This window comes from Poecilia latipinna, unplaced genomic scaffold (genome assembly GCF_001443285.1).
Source record: "Poecilia latipinna isolate Pla-1442-1.1 unplaced genomic scaffold, P_latipinna-1.0 Scaffold1507, whole genome shotgun sequence".
Lineage (NCBI taxonomy): Eukaryota > Metazoa > Chordata > Actinopteri > Cyprinodontiformes > Poeciliidae > Poecilia > Poecilia latipinna.
In genome coordinates, this window is record NW_015114123.1 from 160888 (window position 1) to 184976 (window position 24089).

The 24089-nt window shown below is 38.8% G+C and overlaps 1 protein-coding gene across 1 annotated transcript; it reads left to right on the forward strand.

Moving 5' to 3' along the window:
• Positions 1-4381: 4381 nt before the first annotated feature.
• Positions 4382-15749, forward strand: LOC106963222 (uncharacterized). The gene is made up of 17 exons (XM_015058011.1): positions 4382-4635; positions 4825-4840; positions 5807-5959; positions 6095-6165; positions 6266-6319; positions 6427-6526; positions 7102-7244; positions 7328-7381; positions 7493-7559; positions 9590-9768; positions 9842-9889; positions 9972-10017; positions 10103-10254; positions 11805-11873; positions 11958-12009; positions 12121-12228; positions 12326-15749. Exons 1-17 carry the CDS (start codon positions 4561-4563, stop codon positions 13225-13227), a joined length of 2289 nt encoding a protein of 762 aa, XP_014913497.1. The 5' UTR covers positions 4382-4560; the 3' UTR covers positions 13228-15749.
• Positions 15750-24089: the final 8340 nt, after the last annotated feature.

Genomic DNA, 24089 nt, shown 5'->3' on the forward strand with positions numbered 1-24089 from the left:
GCAGTCATAAAGCAACCATTGTGCCGGCGAGTGGGCTGAGTCACATCATTCTGCTTCGGATCTGCATTTACTGTGTGTCTTGATCTCTGGGAGGTGATAATGCTTTTTTTTTTTCTTCTTCTTCTGACTGATGCTGTGGGTGTACTTAAATCTTCTTTCATCTTCACGTGACCTGTTGTTCGTTTGTGTTTTCAGCATTTAATCTGAAACATAAAGTCGTCAAAAGTTGATTCAGGTAGAAAACAAAGGCAGGCCTGATCTCCTGAAGGATTGCCCTGGGTTTCCAGACTTTGAACGCATTTTTTTTTTTTTTTCATATTTTGTGATTATCGGCCAACGGAAATCAAAGGTTTGCAGCTCAAATTACTTGCAAAAAGCTTCCCAGGGATAGTTCAATCATATTTAGTAAATATGACTGAAAAGCATTCTCTTTCTTAAAGAATACCACGAATATGTGCAGCAAATATATTAAAAAGGGAATGTAATATCCATAAATGCAATGTTTAATGCTTTCTGTCATTGAGTATTTTAGCTAAAGGGATGAATTACTCCATCATCTTCCATCTCCATAACAACCACATCTCTTCTTGTCATTTTGGTCAGCCTGTCTGCTACCTCTGTTATTGATCAAAGGTCTTTCCAATAGTAAAGTGAAATCCACTGGGCTGCAATGCAAACGGAGAGCAAACTGATCACACTTCCTGAATATGGTGGGCATGTTTGCACTGGTGTATCACTTGTTTTTTCTGCTCTGTGAGTCAGACATTGGACCCAATTGAAACATCTTGCAGGTGCAGCACACGGGTAGGTGGGGAGCTGATTTTATCCAGCAGTTATTTCAGATTGGTTAAGTACTTGTTCATTTGTATGAGGCATTTGCTATTGCAAAAATAAAAAAAATAAAAAAATACTCTAAGGCATTATTTACCATTGTATCAGCATTTCTTCCTACAAAAAGGTTTAAGTAGTTCTTTGGATTTCCGTCTTCCATCACTGTGAAAGTGTTTAGTGTATTCCTAAACATGAAACAGCCGAAACATACTGTTTTGCATCCTCTCAAGATTACTGCGTCGTATTTCACTGCATATAGATTATCCCTAAAGCTTATTAACAGAAGAAGGGATATTGCAGTACACGACAGAGTATTTTTGTTTTGAGAAAAGTGCAAACTTTCTCATGTCACTTCTATGATAAAGTATCACATTGTTGCATTGGCAAGCGTTTTTGATAAATGCCTTCAAATACCAAGGAGCTGTGAACAACTGCCCTCTCACTCACAATCATTAACACCAATTATCTACATCTTGGACGGGAAGCCCTGCGGCTTCCTGTTCACTTGACTTCATTTCCTCCCGTTGCTGTTATTGTATTGTTTGTCCTGTGTTTCTTCCGCTACGCATTTTGTTCACACGTAGATGCACACAAGCATCCGAGACGGCTTTCCAGGATAGAGGCTTTCCATCATAAACACTTCAAAAGGCTTGGCCTTCCTCCTTCACTTTCAGACTCGCTCTGGTTCCCATGTGTCTGGACTGCAGTTCAATCCTCACTTGCTCATACCGAGGCTCATCGGCATCACAGAGACTCTCCCCGGCCTCCCCAGGATGTACAGCTGCTTCTCTCTGCTCCGCTGCCTGGAAAATCTATCTTTGTGCAGATAATATTAGCTACATCCCCTGTTTACCCACAGCTGAAAAGTGAGCCATTGTATATGGAGGAGTCGGTGTCCCTGGTGGCTCAGAGTCGCAGAGTAAAGGGCGTAGGATGCTCTCAAAGATGGAGGGGAAAAAAATAGACAAACATGAGCAGGTGATGAAACTTAGTCGTCCCACGCTATTTTTTGTTGCGTTATTACAGAAAGATCACTGAGAGCTGAAAAAAAACTTATGGTAAAGAGGAGTGGACTGTTTGGAGCTGCACTCCCAGATAGCACAGAATGATTGAAACAACATTGAATCAATGTCANCTCAGAAGATGCGTGGAAACATTTGATAAGTATTACGATGTGGTTTTAACAGGATGCACCTGATACAGGAGGTGACTTTGCTATGGCGAAGAAACACAGTCCCTCTTTTATCTTTTTTTTTTCCTAGATCCGTTTTAGGTTTTAGCTCTGTCTTATCCATTTCCTCTCCCTAAACACGCATTAGATTGAAAGACCAACAAGTTAGATAATTCCCTTTTTTTTTTAAATCACTCCACCAAAAAGCAAAAGCTTTTTAACTTTTTGATTATTTAAAGCGCCTAATCTCATGTACACAGTTTTTCTCGCTACAACCTTTAAACTTTTTCCATCACCTCTTATTTAAACGGGGAGAACGATTGTTTTTGAGGAATGTTTCACTACCAGAAACCTTTTTTGCAAATACAATCGCCGTTATGTTTACAAGTTGCATATTTGTGAGGCAAATGCATTTACGTGTTGGCAAACAAGAGAAATTTACTCAGCACTTTTGTTGTTGACTCAGAGTGCTGGTTGATTGCACAGTGTCACTGTTTGGGACATGCAAATCTGGTTATGTTGAGAGGCGTGTAGTGGACCACAAGTCAACTAAATTCCACTACATTTCTTGCTTAGTAGTTTCTTTAGGTCAATGGTGGTCCACGGTTTGTTACTAGGAAAACATCTTACTGGTCAGGATGGGGTTGTCCAAACAAAAGTGCATATAGTCAGTCACACAGTCATTCATGTTCTCGATGTCCTTTGCACGTGGCTGGCAAAACAAAGCTGTTTTTTCCAACTTCCTGCGACCACCTCAAAGATCTCTTCTTTACAGGTTGCCTCTGAACTAGAGGTCTATATTCTGAGTAGAGAAAAATAAAATTGGGATCTGATTTTTCCAGAGGAGGTCTTGCTTTGAAAATATTTGAATCCTTGACATTTGCACATGGCTGCACAGCAGCGCAGTTGGTAGAGCTGTTGCCTTGCAGTAAGAAGGTCCTGGGTTTGGTTCCTGGCCCAGGGTCTTTCTGCATGGAGTTTGCATGTTCTCCCTGTGCATGGTGGGTTTTCTCCAGGTACTCTGGCTTCCTCTCACAGTCCAAAAACATGACTGTCAGGTTAATTGGTCTCTCTAAATTCTCTGTAGGCGTGTGTGAAAGCTGCAATTGTTTTTCTTTTTTATTGCCACACTACCACACTTCTGAGCAACATGACTATGTTTTTATTAAGATATATGTGTTCATTTTGTATTAAAAAGTGCCTTAGTCATTCACATACTTTTGTGCAAATTAAATTAGACATGAGCAGTAAACGTTTACACAATAAGTCTTTCATATCAAGCCAACAGCCCAGTCAGACCTGCAATGCAATATGTCTATAGCCTCTGGGAGAAACTTGGGATTCACCGTCTTTCCGAGAAACTCTGTCATTTATATAAAGTGTTCCTCAGATGAACCCTGAAAGTTTGGCAGCGAAGACAAAACACACACCAATGCATACATCTTTTTGTTTTGGTTACCCTTTGTCTAAATTTTTCTCTTGGGAGAGTTTTTATATATGGCTATATTCAGTATTTGTTTCTGCAGCAATGTTGTCATGTGAGGGTTCACTGAGCAGCAAAGTACTGCAATCAAAACCTTCTTAGGATGTACATGAAAACACATCTTGTTGTTTTTTGTATGTTAAGAGGTAAAACAGTTATTGCAAAGCTTAAATGGAAACTGCAAACCCTATAAGTCAAGGCCAATATGGCACGACTGTAAACCTGGATATGATGTGCAAGGAAAGGTTTTATAAGAGAAGCAGCCAGAAAGACCATGGGAACTCTGGAGGAGCTACAGAAATCTAGGGCTCAGAACAATTCCTCAACAGGAAGGCTCATATCCGTGCTCTCCGTGAAAACGATACGAAATCGATTTGAAATCGATACTTGAAAGAACGGGGAGAAATACCCGTACCGGGTTCAACCTGTGGTTTGCTATAGGGGACACAGGTATGGATGGAAACAAAGTTGAGCTTTCTAGTCGGCATGCAAAACACAAGCGTTGGCAGAAAAAAAAGAGTTTTCATTTTCAAGATCAAAGCTTATTCATATGCAACAATTTGACTGTGTGCATGATTGAACTGAAATGATTTTAAAGTGCCTCGAAACAACACTTCTTGTTATTTGACTATATAAATAAAACTGAAGTGAATTGAATCACAATCAGTACTATACTGTCCTTTAAAAACTTAATGAAATACTTAAGACATAAAGAAATCAAGAAGGGTGAATATTTTATAAAGCACTGTAAAAGCAATGTCGAGAAATTTATGGAGAGGGAACGATTATTTCTAAAAGAAATAGCGAAAGAAAGTAAGAAAAAAAGAAACAAAGAAAGGAGGAGGGGGTTTAGAAATGACGCCTTCGTGTTTAGTCATTCAGCGCCACAGTAGCCTGGGAAATAAAGCCTCAGTACAGCGGAGGAGTTAGAAAACCCCCAGTGAGGCAGCCGCTCTGACGGCTGTTACCAGAAGCAGCGACCAGCGGAAAGCCTCGCAGCTTTCATGCTGGAGCAGCGGCGTGTTTAACGGAGACATCCCCGCGTCTGTTTCTTCGGGGTTTCAATCGGTGTAACATGACTTTTAGCGCCGTGTTGACGCTGCTGCTTGCCGCCCTGTGCTGCCAGCAGGTGGGCTCCGCCAAATGCCGGGTGAGTTTAGACACAGTCCTGAACTGAGAGAGGCTGCACGGATTTAATCTGGATTTTAATCACTACTGGGTTCATTTTAGGCGTAAATGTCTAGACAATATGTTTACGAATGCCCCCTTTTCCTTATACATTTACTTATAACTTTATACTTAAATGTTGTGAACCGATTTTCTGTTTGTCCAATTTCAGAGAGTTCGTGAAAATGGTGAGTTTATTATTATTATTATTATTATTATTATTATTATTATTATTATTATTATTACATTTCTCACATTAAGTGCTCTTAAAGTTCAGCAATCATGGTTATTTTAGACGCCATTTGATTCATAATAGAAAATTTCTCATTGATTTCTCTTATTTTGTGTTTAAAATGGATGAGTTGAAATTTTGTTATTTGCTTATGCACACAGCCCACAGGTTAAAAGGGCAAGTACGTTTTTCCATATTCCTAAACTGCCATCCATCCTGTTGCGCTGTTTCCTGTACACCTCAGATATACATGGCATTTTTCGCTACCAAATCGATACAGATGAATGATAGGCTAAAATAAAAATATGACCTAAGTGTCGAGGCGGACCCGTCACATTGCAGTTGGGAGTACTCCGGTTGCAAGTTGGAAAGATGTTGGATTTGCTGTCTGTTCTGTCACAAACTACTATTAGCGACACAACATTTTGTTTTCCTTCTATTTTAAGGGCATTTTAACGCACTAAATCAAAACGTTTACTAATAAACATGCTACATTGCTTTAATGAGATCCAAACTATCTGAAATGGAATATAATAAATGGCAGCAGCCTTCACTACAGTCTGCAAATGCAGCCGCCTTGTTGGAACTTCAGGGCTCCTTCTGTATAAGTCACAATTCAGAGGATTTCCTTCATATACTTATTAGGATGTACCATATTTTCCCAGCACTTGAAGAGTTGCAGGGGGTGTAAAAATATAAGAATGAAGAGAAAGTTTATGTTTTCATTGTTTTAAGTTATATTTTAAAAAAATGACAACTTAAATTTCTTCTTATTCAGTTTTGATCACAAATTAGAAAATAAAATATTGTTTTTCAATGGAATATTTTGCATTTTAAAATGAAAAAAAAAAAAAAAGACACACTTTGTTGTATTTCATAACCGGTTTCTGACAGAAAAATCTGATTTCAAAAACATTGACAGATCCTTTGTTGGCCCCATGTTGCACTACGGCTGTCTCAGATGTTGTTCAGGGACATTGTCCCATAAACTTGACCTCTGACCCGCCCCCAGCAATAGAGACAAGCAGTGGATATTATGAAACGATAAGAGTCCAGGTCTGGATTAATTCTACTGGTACGTTCTGTAACTTAACCTTTAATTATTTGTGCTGCTGTACATTTATCTGTAAATATTTTTGGCATCATCAACCTTTCATTGTGGTTTATCTGGCAAAGTTACTGGAAGGTTTCTCAAACTGCTGTCTTCCAGACTTTCTTCAGATTGAAATGGAAGGAAACTATAGAGAGGTTTTCAGGCCACACACGAGCTGCAAAATAAAGGTTCTCATTGCTTCTGAGTATTGTGTACATTGTCATAATTTTACAGTTTGTGATGTTTTATGTACTGTTTACAATGATGACATATTTCTTTGCACCCTAGAATCATCGGAATCAGGCAATCAGGTGTTGCAAGAATTCTGTGAACTCTCACCTGGTAACTACTTAAATATTTTTATGGACTAAAATGTAATACAAACATGATTATGCAAATATAAAAACATTTTTTGGTGCTTATCTTTTTGGGGATTTTTTTTTTTTCAGTGGAAGCTGGAGTTTGACTTCAAAGTTGCCTCTAGACAGACCGCTTATGTGTCGTACAGCTCAAAGTCGATAAACTGCAATGTTCATTACGTTGTTCCAGGTGAGGCATTTTGAATTTCTCGCATAATCTTTTATCATGCTTTTGTCTGCCTTCTTTTATCTGGTTTCTGTCTCTCGGACATCACCCTTTCCACACTCTCTTGGTCTTCATCATAAGGAGTTTTGAAAAGTGTGCTACTTCAAATGAACTTTAAGACATGCTTTGATATGTATTGAACTACATCTGCATTAACAGTTTCAGGTTTAGAGTAAAAAAAAAAAAAAAACATTTGTTCATGGTTTACCAATCTAACCATCATACAGGATAAAAGCTTCTTTCTACTTAGTCTAATGGTTTATAAAAACCTGCCATATAAGGGATGAACGCCTTTCTCAGCAGTCTTGGTTAGAAGAATGAAAGGTGTGCTTTGTGCATATGCATATGCACAGAAAACCTCAGATTTTAGAGGTTGATTGGTGCTACATAGTAAGAATGACTTCATAAACAAATGTAAAGAAAGAGTATTAATACATTCCTTTACATAAGATCTATTTAGGTTTTCCTTCATTTTCAGCCATTATCCCACCATTTTGGCTCACACCCTGCTGCTGTTTTGTTTTTCTCGTCTGACTTAGCTCCTCAGCCAGACTTCAGGCTGTCTGTGAATGAGTCGTCCAAAACCATTTCAGTCCATGTGGATTCTGGAGACCCGGTGAAAGTCAGATGGTGTTATGAAAAAGATTCTGGCTGCTCCAGTGGCGATCAACCACTAACCACAGTGAGCATCCGAGGCCCATTCATCACAATAAAAATTAAATTTATGTTGTTTATTTACGTCCTCTTTCTGCATGTGTGCTTCAGAGCCGCTCAGCTGTTATCACCATCCCCCATCTGCTGCCCTGTGTGTGTGTAGAGGTGAGCGCCATTCAGATTTTTAAAAAGATTTTTTTATTTTTTTTTTTGGTGGTATTTTTGCTGATGTTTCTGTGGTTTTCTTGTTTCTATATTCGTTGTATTTACTGGCAGGTGTACTACACCTACGAAGATGCCTCAAGACGTAGAAAGTGCCCATTTCGAAATGAAAGCCTTATTGGTGAGTGTGGCTGATGAATCATCTTAATTTCACCGAGGGGAAACATCTAAGCCTCTTGTAAGTCAAATCGAGTGTAGTCAGTTTGGGAAATTCAAAATATGCATGCGAGTAATCATGTTTGAGCTCGCTAAAAAAAAGTCTTTATTTCTGTGAGCATTTTGAAAGTGAGCACAGTTTCCAGCAATGATTCTGCTGAGATGGAGGTTGTTATTTGAAGGGGGATGTGTCACAGGAAACACAGGAAACTGCTGTGAACTCAGCTTAGAGTATGAAAAAGTTAGCTCTGGCCTATTTTTGTTGTTTCTCTGAAAGCATGGGTAGATATTTCTTTGCAAACTAGGAAATAATAGGCAAATAGTTTAGTCTCAGTTATTGCTCATCAACACCTGCCATATGATTGGGTATTAAAATAACAAGAAGTGGAGGGATAAGTGAGCTGTCTGACATTTTCAAACAGCTCACTCTGCACACAGAGTACAGAAATAATGATAGACAACGTCTCTCTGACACTTAAGAGTTAATTAAGGAACATTTCTCATTAGTTTTTTGGTTTTTCACAACTTTCCCCTATATGCTCATGGCATGTCTAAGCTGCAAAGATGCGAGCTGATCATTTTGTGCAAAAGTAAAAACAAAACTGATCATTTCAAAAACAATCTCTACAAAAGTTGATGCCGCAAAATTTGCTAAACATTTGTCTTACGGCAAAGAATGCCAAACATTCAACATACATCGTTCTAAAACTGTTTGAAAGATCTGAGACCGGCTCATGGCCAAAGCAGAAGCAGGCTTTCTTGTTGCCCTTATTAACTTGCAACAACTGAACAATCAGTCGCAAAGGCGGTAATAAGCAATGGAAGAAAAAAAAAAAGTCCTAGAATTTTACTGACGTATTAGAAATCTTCACCAGAGATAACGCTCCGTGTCATCCAAGTTATTCATAGCGTGCCACATCTTATTAAAGTTTCTGATCAAAATTCTGCAAGATGATGTATGTGGGTGGGTGACGGCACCCACAGTCTCTCTTTAATCTACAGAGATTAAAGAAGAATTGCATCAGCAGGGCTGTTTCTCTGAAGCTTGATTAAAATAAATCATTTCCCGAGTTTCTTCATAAATGCCAGCACTGAGCTCTGTCCAGTCTCTTAGATTTATTTATGTACACATTCTGTGAATAAGGTTCAGATGCCGCTCTAACTCCCTGGATGAGGGTCTACTTGCATTTCGTAAACAAGTAATGTAATAAGTGCATTTGGACAAACCTCAGTAACCGTTATCTTAGACCTCACTCTACACTGTGACAGGAGGATTGAATTATACCGTCAATGCCAGGCTGTTGCTAATTAAATCTCTATTGCCATGTCATATGGCTAAATATTAAACACAAGACTCTTTGGTCTTGTTCTTAACCAATTACATTGTTAATTATTTAGAGACTGTGTAGCCACAGGGGTTTAGGAGTCACAGCGCACAGGTGGAAAAAAAACCCCCCAAAAAAACAACCTCAAGCTGTGTTACACATTGAGGCAGCCGCATGTGAACTCTGTGTAAACTGAGCAAAACTGTCCTGGCATGAGCTTGTCTTTGATTTAAAAGACAGCAGAGAGCTTCTTGGTTTGCTTTTGAAGTACTCTGGTGTAACAGGTGGGTCACCTGTACGAAGGTTCACTGACGCATTGAAGCTGAAGGGTAAACTGGAGATTTGTAGAATCAAATGTCACAGCCTGTTTTGGTGATGGATGTTTACACACTGTCGTGCTTCGGGGAAAAAAAAAAAGTGTGCTTACTTTTGAGTTTTATTTTGCGTGAGATCCAAGGTTGTGTGATATCTACATGGATACAGTGTGTTCCTCTCAGGGTAAGACGGGTGGTGGAGGCTGGTGGAGAGACATCGCCAACTAGAAATATCTGACAGGCTCCAACTCGAACCTCCAAAATGTATTTTCTGAAGTAAACTGCTTATGAAACAGAAAATCTAATTTTTGACCGGGTAAATCTAAAATCTGCGTTTATTTTAAATGATTCACCAGACAACAGAGAAATCCTGCAGACCTCTACGGTGACGATGTATGATTCCCACTTGTTGTGGGTCCCGAAGTGTCCTGAATGCAGAAAGAAAGTCTCTGCTGCCCTCTGCTGGAAGATGCATAATAACGTCTGCATACCTATTCCCAACTCCACTCTGGAGACGAGCAATGACCCTGCCCTGGTAATAATCTGCACCATTTGAAAATATATAACTGATTTATTATCTGTAACAAGCATTTTTTTTTTTTTTACAGCAAATTAAAACATCCACAGTGGATAAACACCCCCAGATATGTGTGCAGGTGAGATCACCTCTGAAAAATTGCCTCTTGTACTTTTTTTTTTTGTGTGATAATAACATTTATTTATTTATTTATTTTACAGTTTTTCATCCAAGATAGCCACTCCATCTCTTGTCTCTTTAACAACGGTGAGTCAGAGCTGTTTATACATGAGTGGTGACGCATCAGAGCTTATCTTAATGTTTTCACTCTCTCTTCTTTTGACCCTTCCAGATAAACCTACTTGGGAAGCGCATATCACGCCAGTCAGACAGAGCATGTTGGTGCATATTACCTTCACTCTGTCCGCAACGTTTTCAGCTCAACTCTGTCTTCTCACTGAGGCAGGATGTGTGCCTCGGGGACAAATCCACTCAGAAACACTGGTTAGTTCAGATGTTTACAATGGAAATATGCGCAAATGAGCGAATTTGGTTTCATCTGGTAAACAATTTGTTGCGGCAGGACTTAAAAGTGCGACATCTTTTCAGTGAATTTAAATTCCCAAACAACAATGAAAAAATAAGAATGAAATGAGAATGAAATGCCTTCGGTTTGTTGGAAGGTGATCTCATGAAGCGTAGATTTGTGATAGGATACATTAAAGTACCTGAGGTCAGCCGCCTTACTTGACTGGAGTAAAAACAATGAATGGTGACATGCAAGGCTGATAGGCACAGAGCAAGAATAGCAGATATGTTGGAGAAAGGATTTATTTTAAGGATGTCTGAGCAGGAGGAGGGAAAGAAGAAGAACATGGTGACAGCTCATGACTGTAGCAAAGGAAGATTTGATGTCAGAAGCACAAAACCTCCTGTTTGAAAAACAGTGCCTGTTGTTTCTCAACATGTCCCAATGAACTGGGGTGTAGATTTTTTTTTTTTATCTAGTTGCTTTTTTTAAAAAATTTTCTAGCAGGCACCGTGATTGTGAGCAGCTTTACTTGTTTTGAAAGTTTTGTTTGGTTTAAACCAAACAAATCTGATGCTTGTTTTGAGCATCAGCTTCCAGAGGGTTGGTGAGGAGGTGGAGGATGTTTGGGACAGAGTGAGATAGAAGCATGTGAGCTCCCCCTACAGGGAGTAGCTGGAAGAACAAATAAAAGACAGCGAGTCTGTTTTCAACATCCACTCACTCACTGTCGACTTTATTAAGTACACCTTTCCAATACAAATTTGAACTCCTTTTGACTTTTCAGACTTTCCGGCGAGGTCTTCTGCTGCTGTAGCTCAGCTTCCTCTGGTTTTATCAAGTGGTTAATTGAGCTACAATTGCCTTTCTATCACCCCAATCTCCTATATCAAGGCTACTGGATATTTTCTTTGTCAGATGATTACGTAGACCACTTGATGCTTAAATGCATTGCTGTCTTCTGGGGCAAGCACAGTTGTTACTGTAATTTCTTAAATTAAGATTTATTGGTTGAAAAGAAAATGTTGTTTGTGCAAAACAGCAAAGAAATGCTTAGTGAAAAATTTGGTGGGGTAATGTATCTCAAGGGCTATGCATCAATATGCAGCATGGCAATAATAAAATTCATCGGTTGGGTGGAGTTTTTCTGTCCTTCAATGTTGTACTTTTAATTGATTTATTAACACTAACAGAAGGCTCTGAGGACATCATATGAAAAAGAAAGAAAAAGAAAAGGAAAATGTAGGCTATTTGTGACATCGTTGTGGGAATATTCCATAATAAAATTATATGCTTACCTGACTGATTAAACAATTTAAATTAATTTAAAGTGCTTTTTACAAATGAAAAACATAAATATTGTGCTAACTTTAGCTGCCGTTCGTTCTGTAAGCATATATGTGGGGTGCCAACAACTGTACCATTAAAAGCTGTTATGTCTGCATTTCAGTTTTTTCTTTCATTTGGAATGCATTAATTATATTTTCATGCTACGGAAAGTTGTGACCTTTCTCTCTCGTTACAGGCCACCAATAACCAATCAGTCGGGATAAATGTACCCATTCAGGACATTACTGAGAGGTCATGTGTGCAGGTAAAGAAAATACTGGCTGGATGAATTTCTGGTTCTGTGTTGTTGTGTTTTCATTATCTGGTTTTTCACTTGTTTTTTCTACAGGTGTGGCAATCATATCCGGCTCTTAGTGGGAGAAGAATCCTGTGCCCGGACTGTAAGGAATTACACACCCGGGCCTCTTTGCGTGTCTTTGGGTTATGCATGAATGCACATGTACCTCTTAATTAAAAACAAACCTCGACTTACTGTTGTTTGTTTTTTCTAGACACACACAACAGGCGGGGTGTGTACGCAGTTGGAGTTTTGCTACTTGTTGTCATCTGCATGTTACTTGGATGTTTCATTCACCGTGCCACCAAAAGTGGAATGGCAGGTCGGTTCTGTGGTTTCGTTTTATTCGTGTTGCACAACGATTGTGCCGGCAGATCTTAGTGATGTGAACACATTTTCTGTGTTTTCCTTACACCCAGGATGCCTGACCATTCAGAGGCCGGTGCTGCTGGTGTGCTCGTCGGATCAATCGGCCCACGTCTCTGCTGTGTGCGCCTTGGCCTCCATACTGCATGAGGAACTGGATGCATCAGTGCACACTGCTCTTTGGGCCCAAAGCTCTCAGATGCAGGCTCAGAATGGGGCTAGCGTGGCGGATCTGGGTCCGCTTCCTTGGCTGTACGGGCAGTGGGAAGCTGTCCGTAAGGCGCAGGGAAAAATGCTGATCGTGTGGAGTCCTGAAGCTAAAAGGACTTATCAAAGATGGAGAGTCAATAGGGTGGATATGGATAATAGTTGGAGAACTGACAAAATCAGGGCACCAGTGCATGACCATTTAAAGGTGACTGGGTCTAGGGTTGAAAAAGTTAATGATGAGAAATGTATAGAAAGCGAAAGAGCTAATTGTTTTGAGGATGAAGATTCACAAAAGGAGCCATCTACTGTTATAAAGCCCATGTTTGTGGCTGCTCTGGCTTCTCTGGAAGCAGCACTGCTGGAGGGCAAAGGTAAAGATGTTGCCATTGTTTACTTCCAGGGCCTGTGCCACAGCCGGGACATTCCCCATGCCTTCAAAGGGGTCCCTCGCTTCTGTTTACCTCAAGAATTCAGCGGGCTCATACAGGAGCTGGCAGAGGTGAGAGAAGGGACAAAAAGCGGCGAGGTCAGATGGCACTGCTGGCCCAGACTCCTGTCTAAAGTTCTGTCCGTGTGGCTGGCTCGCCAGCTGACCCAGAGGCTACAAACCGTTCTGCCTCAGACACGAGCTCAGCGTGTCCCATCAGCAATAAAAACGTCATCAGATCAGACAAAGAGCAAGTGGAAGTTGCCTCTCGTTGGCTCACCCACCAGCAAACAGGAACGGGAGCTTCTGCACAGGTAGCAATGGGGAACTGGGAAGCTTTGATCTCAGGCTTCACACACCAGAAATTTGCCCTGCAGGAAACATGATCCTGGAGATTCTGTGAGGTAACATGTCAAAGTTGAGCCTTTGGGAGCCGCTCACTAGAACCGTTTGTTGCTTGCTCTCACTTGTTTTGCATATCAAGGAGAGGCAAACACTCTGTCTTTTCCCCCGGATTTCACCACTCAAAACAGAGGCAGCTTTATGCTAACCTCTCGTGACAGAGGCAGAGAGCGAACACCTGCCTTATCTCTGAAAGTATGCTAACCACTATGAAAATGGACTTGCAAATTATTACTTCACTTTCTTCGCGTGCTCGCTCAGTGTTTTCGCATCCTGTGACAACACAGGTGACAAACTGTACTGGCGCTGTTCGCTGTGGTGGACACATTTGCATAGGATTTTCTAAACACATGCACATAGCCACGACAGTCTCAGGATTTCCTTTGTTGGAATGCAGCGGTGTTGAAAGATGAAGATGACTGACTTATTTGCAAGTTTTGATTGTTCTGATGTTATGACCCTGCAAGTTCAGGCATGTTTGCTTTTGGCAATTCTGATTATACTGCAGACATACTACCTCAAATTCCATCTTATGGTAATGCATCTTGTTTAAGAAACTTTATTTGCATAATTTGTCGCCAGGAGTCATTTGATGAATATAAAACTAATCCAGTGTTAGTTAGTTACTCAAACGTAAACATCTACCTCAAAAATCTCAGAGCATTAGTTAAAGAAAAGCATGACTGAGGTACTTTTCCACATCTATCCCCCTTGCAAAAAAGAGACTAATCAAAGGTCAACGGTTAAATTTATGCAAAGCAACTTTAAACTGTAAGCTTAAACTGTAGACGCGACAGGATATCTGCAGATGGATATGATTGCCACTTTAGGAAATGTTTGTGCAGCTCTTTTATGTTTTTTTCACTGCTTCAGTAAACCATGTTTAGCGTTAGCCTTGCACTGCTGGCATTATACAACAATGTAAAATAATGAAATACTTTTGATAGAAAAAAAAAAGTGTACTTTGTGAAAATCTCATCACATGCACCATCACATGATATTCATGGGGGATAACGTTGTTACTCTACAGAACCTTGCAAAAATTCACACACATTGAACATTTTCATATACTTTCATGATCTCTTATTTTATTTGGACTTTAAATTAACAGAACGACTCAGAGTAGTGCGCAGTGGTGAATTGGAATCAATTGCAGCTGAAAGTCTTTTAGCTACCAATGGCTTTTTTTTCCTATCACTCTTCTGTAAAGGACAGATTTATCTAGTCCATTACTTATAATTTCACCGTTTACAGATTCTCCCTCCCGAGCAGTGGATCTCTGCAGCTCCTCCAGAGTTGCCATAAAAGTAAGGTTTTGGCCTCTTTCCTAAATAAAAAAAGCTTTCCTAACCAGATTGTTAGTTTAGCTTTACCCCATATTTTAGTATGTTTCATTATATTGTTCTCTTTCTTTCCATTAAAAAAAACATAGATCAACTAGATCTTTGTGACAGATCCAAATCTTGGGATATGGTTTTAAAACTTTTCCTGCTTTTAACTTCTCCGCAGCATAATCTCTGACCTTTCGGCTGGGTTTTTTTAGTTGTTTGTTCACTTACATTTCCTATTAAACCTTTGAGATCTTCCATATTACACAAAGGCAAACTGTAATTATTTTTTGGCTTACATTGGAATTTACTTGAAAATATCAGAATTAAAGCGATCCTTACAAATGCTCAATATGTGCTGCTTGACGGAGATCAAATATAATCCTTGTAAAACACTCTGTGGTTTGTGGTTGTAACAGAACAAAATGCAAAAAGCTTGGGTAGTGTGAATACTTTTGCAAACATAGGAAGCAGATTTTAATAGTCATTGATTCACCTTCCTTGCTGATCGCACTCAGACATGATTTAACTGTACCGCCGCGATCAAAGGGCACAGTCATGTAAACAAAAGCCTATACCACATCCAGACCTTGATGTTGGTGCATTTTTCAGTATATTATGAAGGTTGGCTGCGCTTCCCTGGCAGGCCAGTTTACTCTCACGAGTACAAAGTTGTTTAATGTGGAGTTGAGCCAAATCTACTATTTGAAAACTCAGCAAACTGTATGCATTTAAGAGCCCAGCATGATTTTGTATTTCAATTTATGGTTGAACCAAATGCTGCAGGCATGTCAGCCTGTTAGGAAAGCAAGGAAACAATCAGTGGACCTAACTGATCCTAGAACTTAAGGAGGAGGCAAGTCATTAAATGTTGACGCCCAACTGAAACAACCAGACATGTGGTTCCTGCAGAAAAATTCATGACCACAACACAGACTGTAAAGTTGTTTGAGATGTTTGCTGTTCAACTACCTTTGTGGGCTGAACAGTTGTGAAAAAGATAGTTAATTAAAAGTGCTCTTCTCCCTTTTTTTCTTTTTTTTTTATCTCAGCTCTGAATGCGAGCTTTAATATCCTTGTGCTTATTGTTATGATTAAACATGCTTGACTCTTCAAACCTTCAATTATTTTCCAACAAAGAGATAGCAAGGTACATTTTTTACTGAGTCCTTTATTCATATAATCAAAAAGAAAGAAAAACTGATAGGGTTGCTGGAAATTTCACAATAGAACCTATAAATAAAAAAGTGCATGATTGATGCTGGAATAAGATTCTGTTTTGATTCTGTCTATATATATATATATAATTCAAGCTTGTATTGCAGCAAAAGAAACACTGAATATGTTTCTAGTGGAAGAGTGAATCCTATTTTTATGATCCTATGAACTAAACAAAAGGGTTATTTATACAAAATGGTTCAAAATTTTAACAGAAATGTTTGTTTTTTTTTTTTGGAAAAGTGGTGCCTTCAAATTTTAAGTTGCATACAATTGTGAAGTGAAAGAATAATGGTTCAAGATTCAGATTTCATTTTACAAGTAAAGATTTTAATAGTTTGCCATTCATTTGTATTCAGTTCTCCTTTTACTCTGACGTCCCAAAATAAAATTCAGTGCAAAGACATGCCTTCAAAAGTCCAATAGCCGTCCATCCATCCATCCATCCATCCATCCATCCATCCATCCATCCATCCATCCATCCATCCATCCATCCATCCATCCATCCATCCATCCATCCATCAACTTTTTCTTCCTTTATGAATAGACTCACATTTCAGAGCTACAGGCTGCCATATATTAAGATGTGAGCAGATAAAGACCATAGTTTGGAGGTTCAATGCACACAAGCGATGATTAAACATAATAACCATGTTGAATATGGGAAGCCAAGGGTCTGCTGCCTACACCCCTATAAAAAGCCAGAGTGACTGTAGTTTGGTGGGGTAACTCTTTTTGCCTTTGTTCCCTGCAGACCAAGCCGTAAATTTAGCTTGCTTAATAAACGTATTCATTAACTTAAGCCTGTCTAGCAGAGGTTTTACATATGCATCTCACAGAGGCATTTCATCAACAATTAATTAAGGCATTGAGTGTCCTCTCAATGCCTTAATTAATTGCTAAACACTGCTATTTCATCTGTTTTTCCTTTCATTTCCATAATATTTAAATCTGAGATCTTCTGTCAACTTTAAACTTTTACTACCAGGAAGCTCTTGTTTACCCCATATCCTGCCATGACCTGAAACAAATCTTTCACCTGTGTGACTGTTGTTCAGGCTTACGTCACAACCCGCACAAAAAGGATCCGCCCATTCTTCGTCGGAAACCTGTCGCGCTCTGTGAGAAGTCAACTTTTCCACTGTTACACCTGAGCAGGTAGCTCAACAGCGACACGCCCACGTCCCGGGGCTGTCAATCAGTTTGTGCAGTGAAACCTAGTACAGGCGGCTCACATGTGCGGATCCAACAGCAAGCCAAGCAGCTTGTCTTCTTCTTCTTCTTCTTCTTGGAAATATAGTTCCGCTGAGGCGTAGCGGTGCTCTATGGACGAAACGGTCAAGGAGAAGCTGGGAGCAGAGGATTAAAACGTCCCTGTCGGCTGCGAGCGGAAAATATGACTCCCTTTCTCCGCATGGGAGCGCATGTTGTGGCTGTGCTCGTGTGGCTGCTCCCGTCAGCAGGCGCGCAGGAAAAGGGCACACCTGAACTAAGCTGCGGCGAGGTAACCGACTTAACCGACATTGTCAACTTAAACTTTAAAATGACACCTAATTGGTCTATTTCTGCTTCATAAATGTTTATTATGTGATAACATCGCTCGTTAACGTTGTTTTACGGTGCTACGTATGAACATTATTGTTTTACGGGTCGGAATTCAGGAAAGACGCGCATCCAGGCAGGGATCAAACTTTAATGTGCATTACTTATTTAGCTGTCCTGAGCATGACACCTTACCTCACTGTCCCAGTTCTGGCCAAGTTACTTTCACACAAAACCACTAAACTTCTGAGTAGTATGAAACAGCCTTCTAAAATAAAATGGCCATTTTCAGAGTTTCATCCTACATTTTTTTGTAACTTTTTTTTTCATGACTGCACCTAAATGCACTTTGAAGAAGTTAGAACATCACCTAAAAGTTTAGTATTTCAGATCATTAAGAGGAGCTCCTGTATTTTGCAGGTTCATTACAGAGAGGGTGATACATTTCATGGATGATTTTGATCATTAACTTACTGTTTTGCGAAGCCTAAAATTCAGTTTCTGTGAAGATTAGATTAGGACTCGTTTTAAATTCGTTTTAACGCAAACATATTAAGTTTTTGTTTTACAATGACTTAAATCATTGGCGGCACTGACTGACTTTTCAGTTTTCCATTAAGAGTTCTTAAAAAAAAAAGTCTGTTTGGGGTGCCGTGTCGTGAAAAATTGAGTGGAAGAAAAAAGTATGGAAAGAAAATGCCCAACCAACTGAAATAACTTCAGCCTTCCAAGAATTATTTAAGAGTTTGGTGGAGATTCACTTGCCACAGACTGCACTGTAACTGTTGCATTCCTTGTGGTAATCCCCTACTGAAACAGAGATTATGCCTGAAGTGTTTTGGTCTCATTGGTTGGCTGATGCCTGTTTACCCCCTCCGGGGTGAAGATAGCTGTTTGGTGTGCTGAATCCAAGCGTATAAATATAAATTTGAGTGACAGGAAGAAAATGTAATTTCGAAAGTACACAAGCAACAGGTTGAAGTCTTAGTAGATGCTTTGCACTAACACGATACGTTTTGTTTTCTCTCACAGATTTACAGAGCAAGTTAATTAAAAATATGTTCTTGGAGCTGACACCTGAAACTGGTTGTACTAAAATTAGTCGAGTGGAAATAATTTATACAATAAACACGGATACAGAATCAAACCAAACTGCGGAACATCTGGGATGAGTTTGTTTTGACACTGTTTCCAAGTGATCATCTGGAGCTATTCATGGAAGCATAAATTAGATTAGGTTACCTCTTTATTTTTGCTTCATGCTGGTGTTTTATTATTAAATAAATTATTATTACAGCAACAGTCTTCTATAGTCACACATTTTTTGAGGGGGATAAAAACATATTTGCCACCAGCACTCCGCCCTCATTTAACCCAAAATCTGTCAGTCAGACATGCCATAAAAATAAATGGTTAGTTGTAAATTACACCCATCAAACGCATTCAGAAAGCGGGGAAATAACAGATGAAGATAAAGTGGAATTAAGGAGAAAACTAAAAGTATTTAAATTGGAGTTATTTAAAATTGAGGTCATTTGATTTTCCAGGCACAATGAGGTTCATGTCACCTTTGAACAATTTCTGAGCTTCTAAAAATACAGAACCCTCCATTTTTACTGGGTCACCTGGTAAAGATGTGCCAAAACCTTCAAACTATCTGCTGCTCTGCAGATGCAGTAATAAGATGATGCAGTTCCCTAAAACTCACCCTTTGAGATCTTTTTACCACCCTTGATGTGATCCATAATGGGAGAATAAAGTCTTTTTACAGCCTTTTGTGTCACAATTTCAATTTCTTCAAACTTTTTTTTATCATTATCCAGACTGTACATATTGAAAAGAATAGGCAAGTATTTCTCGTCAGCATTTCATGAGTTATGTAGAACAATAGATATTTGTCTGACCTAAATGCATGTTCTCTTGTCTTTCTCTTTTGACACATGTTTGCCAGAGGTTAGCTGTATATGTGTATATGTTCCTCTCTTCTTTTACCATAGATAGTTTATGCATTGTTGATCACAGGAGGAAAACTAAAAAAGCCTTGTAAAAAAAAAAGACGTTTTTATGCAACGGGTTAATTTTTCTCTTCCCCAATAAGAAAGTCTCCCAGGCTGTGGGAACCCTAGCTTTTTTATGTAAAAAAAAAAACACTTTTTATGGGTAAATATAAAGTTACAGATGAATTAAAAAAAACACACAAACATAGAAGATTAAATCAGTTAATATTAAACCCATTTAAAGGTCAAACTAATGAGAAATTGAACAGGATCAAAGTAACAGTTTATGTGGAGTTTATGACTCATTGCTGAGTTAACTGACACAGTCGGCAAAAAGCCCTGCCGACTGGAGGCATCAAAAATGAAACCTAAATTCAAATACTGTTTTTTGTTCATGTTTTTTCAGATGAAATCTCTATGAAAAGTGTTGTGATAACCTGACACCCACCAAAGACATTCAGTAAGAGAAGAAAGCGGGGAAATGTACTAAAAAATTATTTTAGTGCATTTTTTCTGTTGTTTGTCATAGCCCTTGTTCCGTGTTAGAGGTAGAATGAGGTTCAGAAGCTTTAGAGAACACTGTGACGCTTTTATGAAAACTGCACCCAATTTTAAACAAATGTAATGTCCTCAAAGTCCACAGTCCTATAAAATTTTAAAACAGCCAGGTTGAAATTTAGTTTTACTCCTGTAGTGGTTTTGTTCTTGTATAAAAACCTGTGAATACCTGTTAAGCCAGTATTTATTGTTGATGTGCTTCGTAGGTGCGGTTCATTAACATTTTCCTTATATCGTTTTTTCCTCGCCTCCAGGGTCTCTCTGACTGCCACATGACCAAAGGTAGCTGCATGACATCGGTTGTATGCTTCTGTTTTATAATGACAAGCTCGCACGCCTGCAGTCGGTCTGAACAGGCGCTCTTTGTCTTCAGTATCTTTCAGAGATGCCCCACCTGATCCTTATGGCTCTCTAAATATTACACACGTTCATCTCAACGCCACTCACTGCCACCCTGCCTCCTGTGAACCATGTCTACAAATTGAAATCAGTCTCCAAGGTAACTTCAAATATTTATTTTCTAAAAGAAATCTACAGTGGCCCAAAACCGTCGACAAAACGCAAAAACCACAACAAAAGCCATAATGCTAATGAAACTATATATATATATATGTAATTATAGCTTCTGTTGTAGCTTTTTGTTGCAGCACTGTGGCTTCTGTTGTTGCTTCTGCAGTATTTACTAGTGCTGTTTTCTTTGCTGACATAATTGCATGTTGCAGTAGGTGCAGACTTCGAAAAGCAGAGTCCTGATGGATCAGGTGACGACAGCGATGAAGAAGGTATGAAATAAACTCTTAAGGAGGGTAGTTAAAGCTCATGTCACATCACTGGTGCGCCCAGTAAAGGTGTGGAAGAAGTTATAAAATGGTAGAAAATTGTTGCCTTACTACGTTTACTGGTGGGAAAAAGTTGAAAAGTAATTTTTAGATAAATTGTCAGTGCCTCGTTTAATTGCTCATTAATATTTGATTGAAATTGGGTTTGGAAATGGGCGAGTTTTTAGTTGGCTTTCACAGAACTGGAGTGAACAAAGAGAGTCCTGGTCCTCCCATATGCTCTCTTCTCTTTATTCACCTCATGTTTTTTTTTTTTTTTAATAGGATTTAGGTTTTGGAAATGAGTTGGTGATGTACTGAAGTAGAGCTTTGCTTCAGATAAATAATTTCTATCTTGATTTGGTTATTTGCTCTGGCTCATCAGTCTAGCAAAATATCCAAATGATGACCCATTTTCAGTTTACTGACCGCGGAAAACTGTTCTTCCTGAAAAGTCTGTCAGAACTTCCAGGACCATCAGAAAAGAAACAGTCTATACAGGTATAACAGAGGCCATGAGGTGCTTTCCACACATTCATCCTGTGTTTCCTGCCAAACTAATTTGGAAGGTCTGTTCATCAAATGTGGATGATGTTAGTCTCAGCTGACCCAAACACTCAGTTGAGTTAAATTCATTATGTTTGTAACTCAACGCAAGCTATTGTATAACACTAACAGTTCCAACTTATTTAACCAAATCAGTCCAATCATAGAGATATAATCACACTCAATTACATTAATTTTATAATATATTACACATTTCAGGTTAAAGTCCCAATAGCATTTGGCAAACTCTACAAGTTTAGGCTTGTGATGGTATCAACGATTTCTTCCCGACATGTAGATCTTAAAGACCTAAAATGCCACTCTGTGGCAGTGAGATTTTTTTCAAACTCCATCTTCATGGTGTTAAGATGAACTTGGATCTTTATCCACCCAATTATGCGACAGTGTCATGTGTTTTAAGCTGTTTGCTCTGAATCGGAAGTGTGAGCAGGTTGAGATGATCTCTTTCTTTAAAGGCAAATCTTAGCTCTTGATGGTCAGTACAAATCTGTTTGTGCCGACTACCACAACATAGTTACCTTTAGTTACATGGCTGGACTAAGATCCAAGTTTATCTCACCACCAGGAGCCAGAGGGCTAAGACCCTCCTCCTGGCTCTAATTGGTTGTTTCTAGTTAGCACTGGGAGAAGGCGAAGAAGTTGGATTTTGTTTTTCCCACAGATTAACTGTGTCATACCATACTGTCATGACATAATGACACCATCAATAAATATGTAAAAAAATATGTATTTTTTATAACAATTACATGAAGTAAGGTGCTTTTTTTCCCCTCAATTTCTCTCTATTGATTATATTAACACAGTAACCAACAAACCTCCAGATGACCTTATTTAAAAAGGTAGAATTTTCCTGACTTACTAAAGATAACCAAATTTTAAGTCCTCTGTGTGTCTTTACTAGGATTGCTAATTTTGTGAATGACACTTCAGTTGGCTCTTTATAATAACTGGGTCTCTTATATTTATATATATATATATATATATATATATATATACACACACACACAATACTGTAATTTGTATAGCATTTGTTTTCTTTGTCTTGTAGTTATTGTGAAAGTCTGTCTCTCCTTGCCGGGATCCATCGAATTCTGCAGGGCAATCCATTTTAAACCAGCCCACATGAGCGCGTCCTCCAAATACAAGGTAAGCCTTGTATAAAAGACAGCCTCAAGTACAGTCCTGGTAAAAGGACACCATCATTAAAGTCCATGGTTTTACATAGATTTTACATAGCAAGCATTATTAAAATTAGTCATCTAATTCTCTTCTGGAGTTGCAGTTTGAAACGCACAACCTGTGCTGAACAACACTAGATCGCATGTAACCCTTTAACACAAATTCAACAAAAAGTCTGAACATAGAGGAAATGTATCAAAAATTGAACCCGCCCGACTATTTCCACAGGGATTCTTATGGTATAGAACAGGGTTTAGTTGACTAAAAATACAGTCAGGAGATCGACAGGGACTTGAAGCAGATCCGTGCAAGCAAACTTTGTAGGACTCCAGTAATGATAGCAGAAAAGTAATTGTTGCAGTCCATAAAATCTGACAACGGTTAGAAGGTGCTCGGTTCATCGGCACTGAGAAAAATGTCTCTAATAAACTGAAAATATTAAGGACAGCACTCAAACTTCTCAGAAGTGAACATTCTACCAGATTAAGAGTAAATCCATGAGGTGAATCAAAAGGTTTTTCTGAACTTGGAGGCAAATCGATAGCAGAGTGGCTAAAAATTTAAAGGGTTTAGAAAAGTTCAGTCAAGTCCAGGCTTTGCCCTGACTAAAATGCTCTGATAGGACCTTAAGATAGATCTGCATACAACTTCTGAAACAACTCTTTGAGTAAAGAAAGGGCCATAAATTCCTCCACTACAATGAGCGAGACTGATAAGATTATCCAACTGATCAGAGCCGGTGGTACCGCAAGCAGCTGAATCTCAGGGTATGTTTGGCTTTTTGAGCACAGCTTTTAAATTTTGGTTTAATTTCGGTCAAATAAATGAAATGAACTATGCTTCTTAAATGATAAAAAAAAAAAAAAACTTGCTTCTGAATATTTACATATTTTATAAACGCTACTTAATTTTAACTACGATGGTAGATAGTGGTCCCTAAAGATCAAAGGTATTTATTTTGCTTGTGTAACAGGCAGTAAAGTCTCTCTATTCCTACTAATTCTATTTTTTGGGAAATTATTCCCTTTGACTTCTTCCTGGTAAATTGATATCATCCTCCCACATTGTGTGTTTGGAAAAAAAAAAAAAAAAGACGAACCGAAACACGTAGACATGAGTTTTTAAAGCAACACCCTGGAGCGGAAGCAGAAACGTGTTCGAACATCTTGTGGGCAAGATGTTTTTGCCTTGCTGTGTTCATTAAATTCTTTGGAAACTGATGCACTTTAATGCCCAGAAACAATTACCAACATCACTTTGTTGTACTTTTTAAAAATAGATTGTGAAATTTTATACATACAATGTTACCTGAAGTACAATATTCAATGAATGTGTGGTACAAAAGGGGCTAGTCTAAGCAGAAAATGCTCAAGTTTACAGTAAGAACATATTAATTTGTTTTGTTAATTTGACTTTTATTGTTCTTGCTGCATTTATTTTTGTTTATGCTGCTGAATTCTTAAAACTGAATAAGATAAAATTGTGTAGAAAGAGGGAAAGATGGATAAGTAGAATATCGTAGGGCTAACAGCGCCACCTGATTATTTTTAGTAAATCTTTAAAAACAGATG

Excerpts from the sequence above, each read along its gene's own strand:
- LOC106963222 (XM_015058011.1), top strand. The coding sequence starts at position 4,561 with ATGACTTTTAGCGCCGTGTTGACGCTGCTGCTTGCCGCCCTGTGCTGC. Across the intron at positions 9,890-9,971 it reads ACCCCCAGATATGTGTGCAG|TTTTTCATCCAAGATAGCCA; the intron begins GTGAGATCACCT and ends TTTATTTTACAG. Across the intron at positions 10,255-11,804 it reads AAATCCACTCAGAAACACTG|GCCACCAATAACCAATCAGT; the intron begins GTTAGTTCAGAT and ends CTCTCGTTACAG.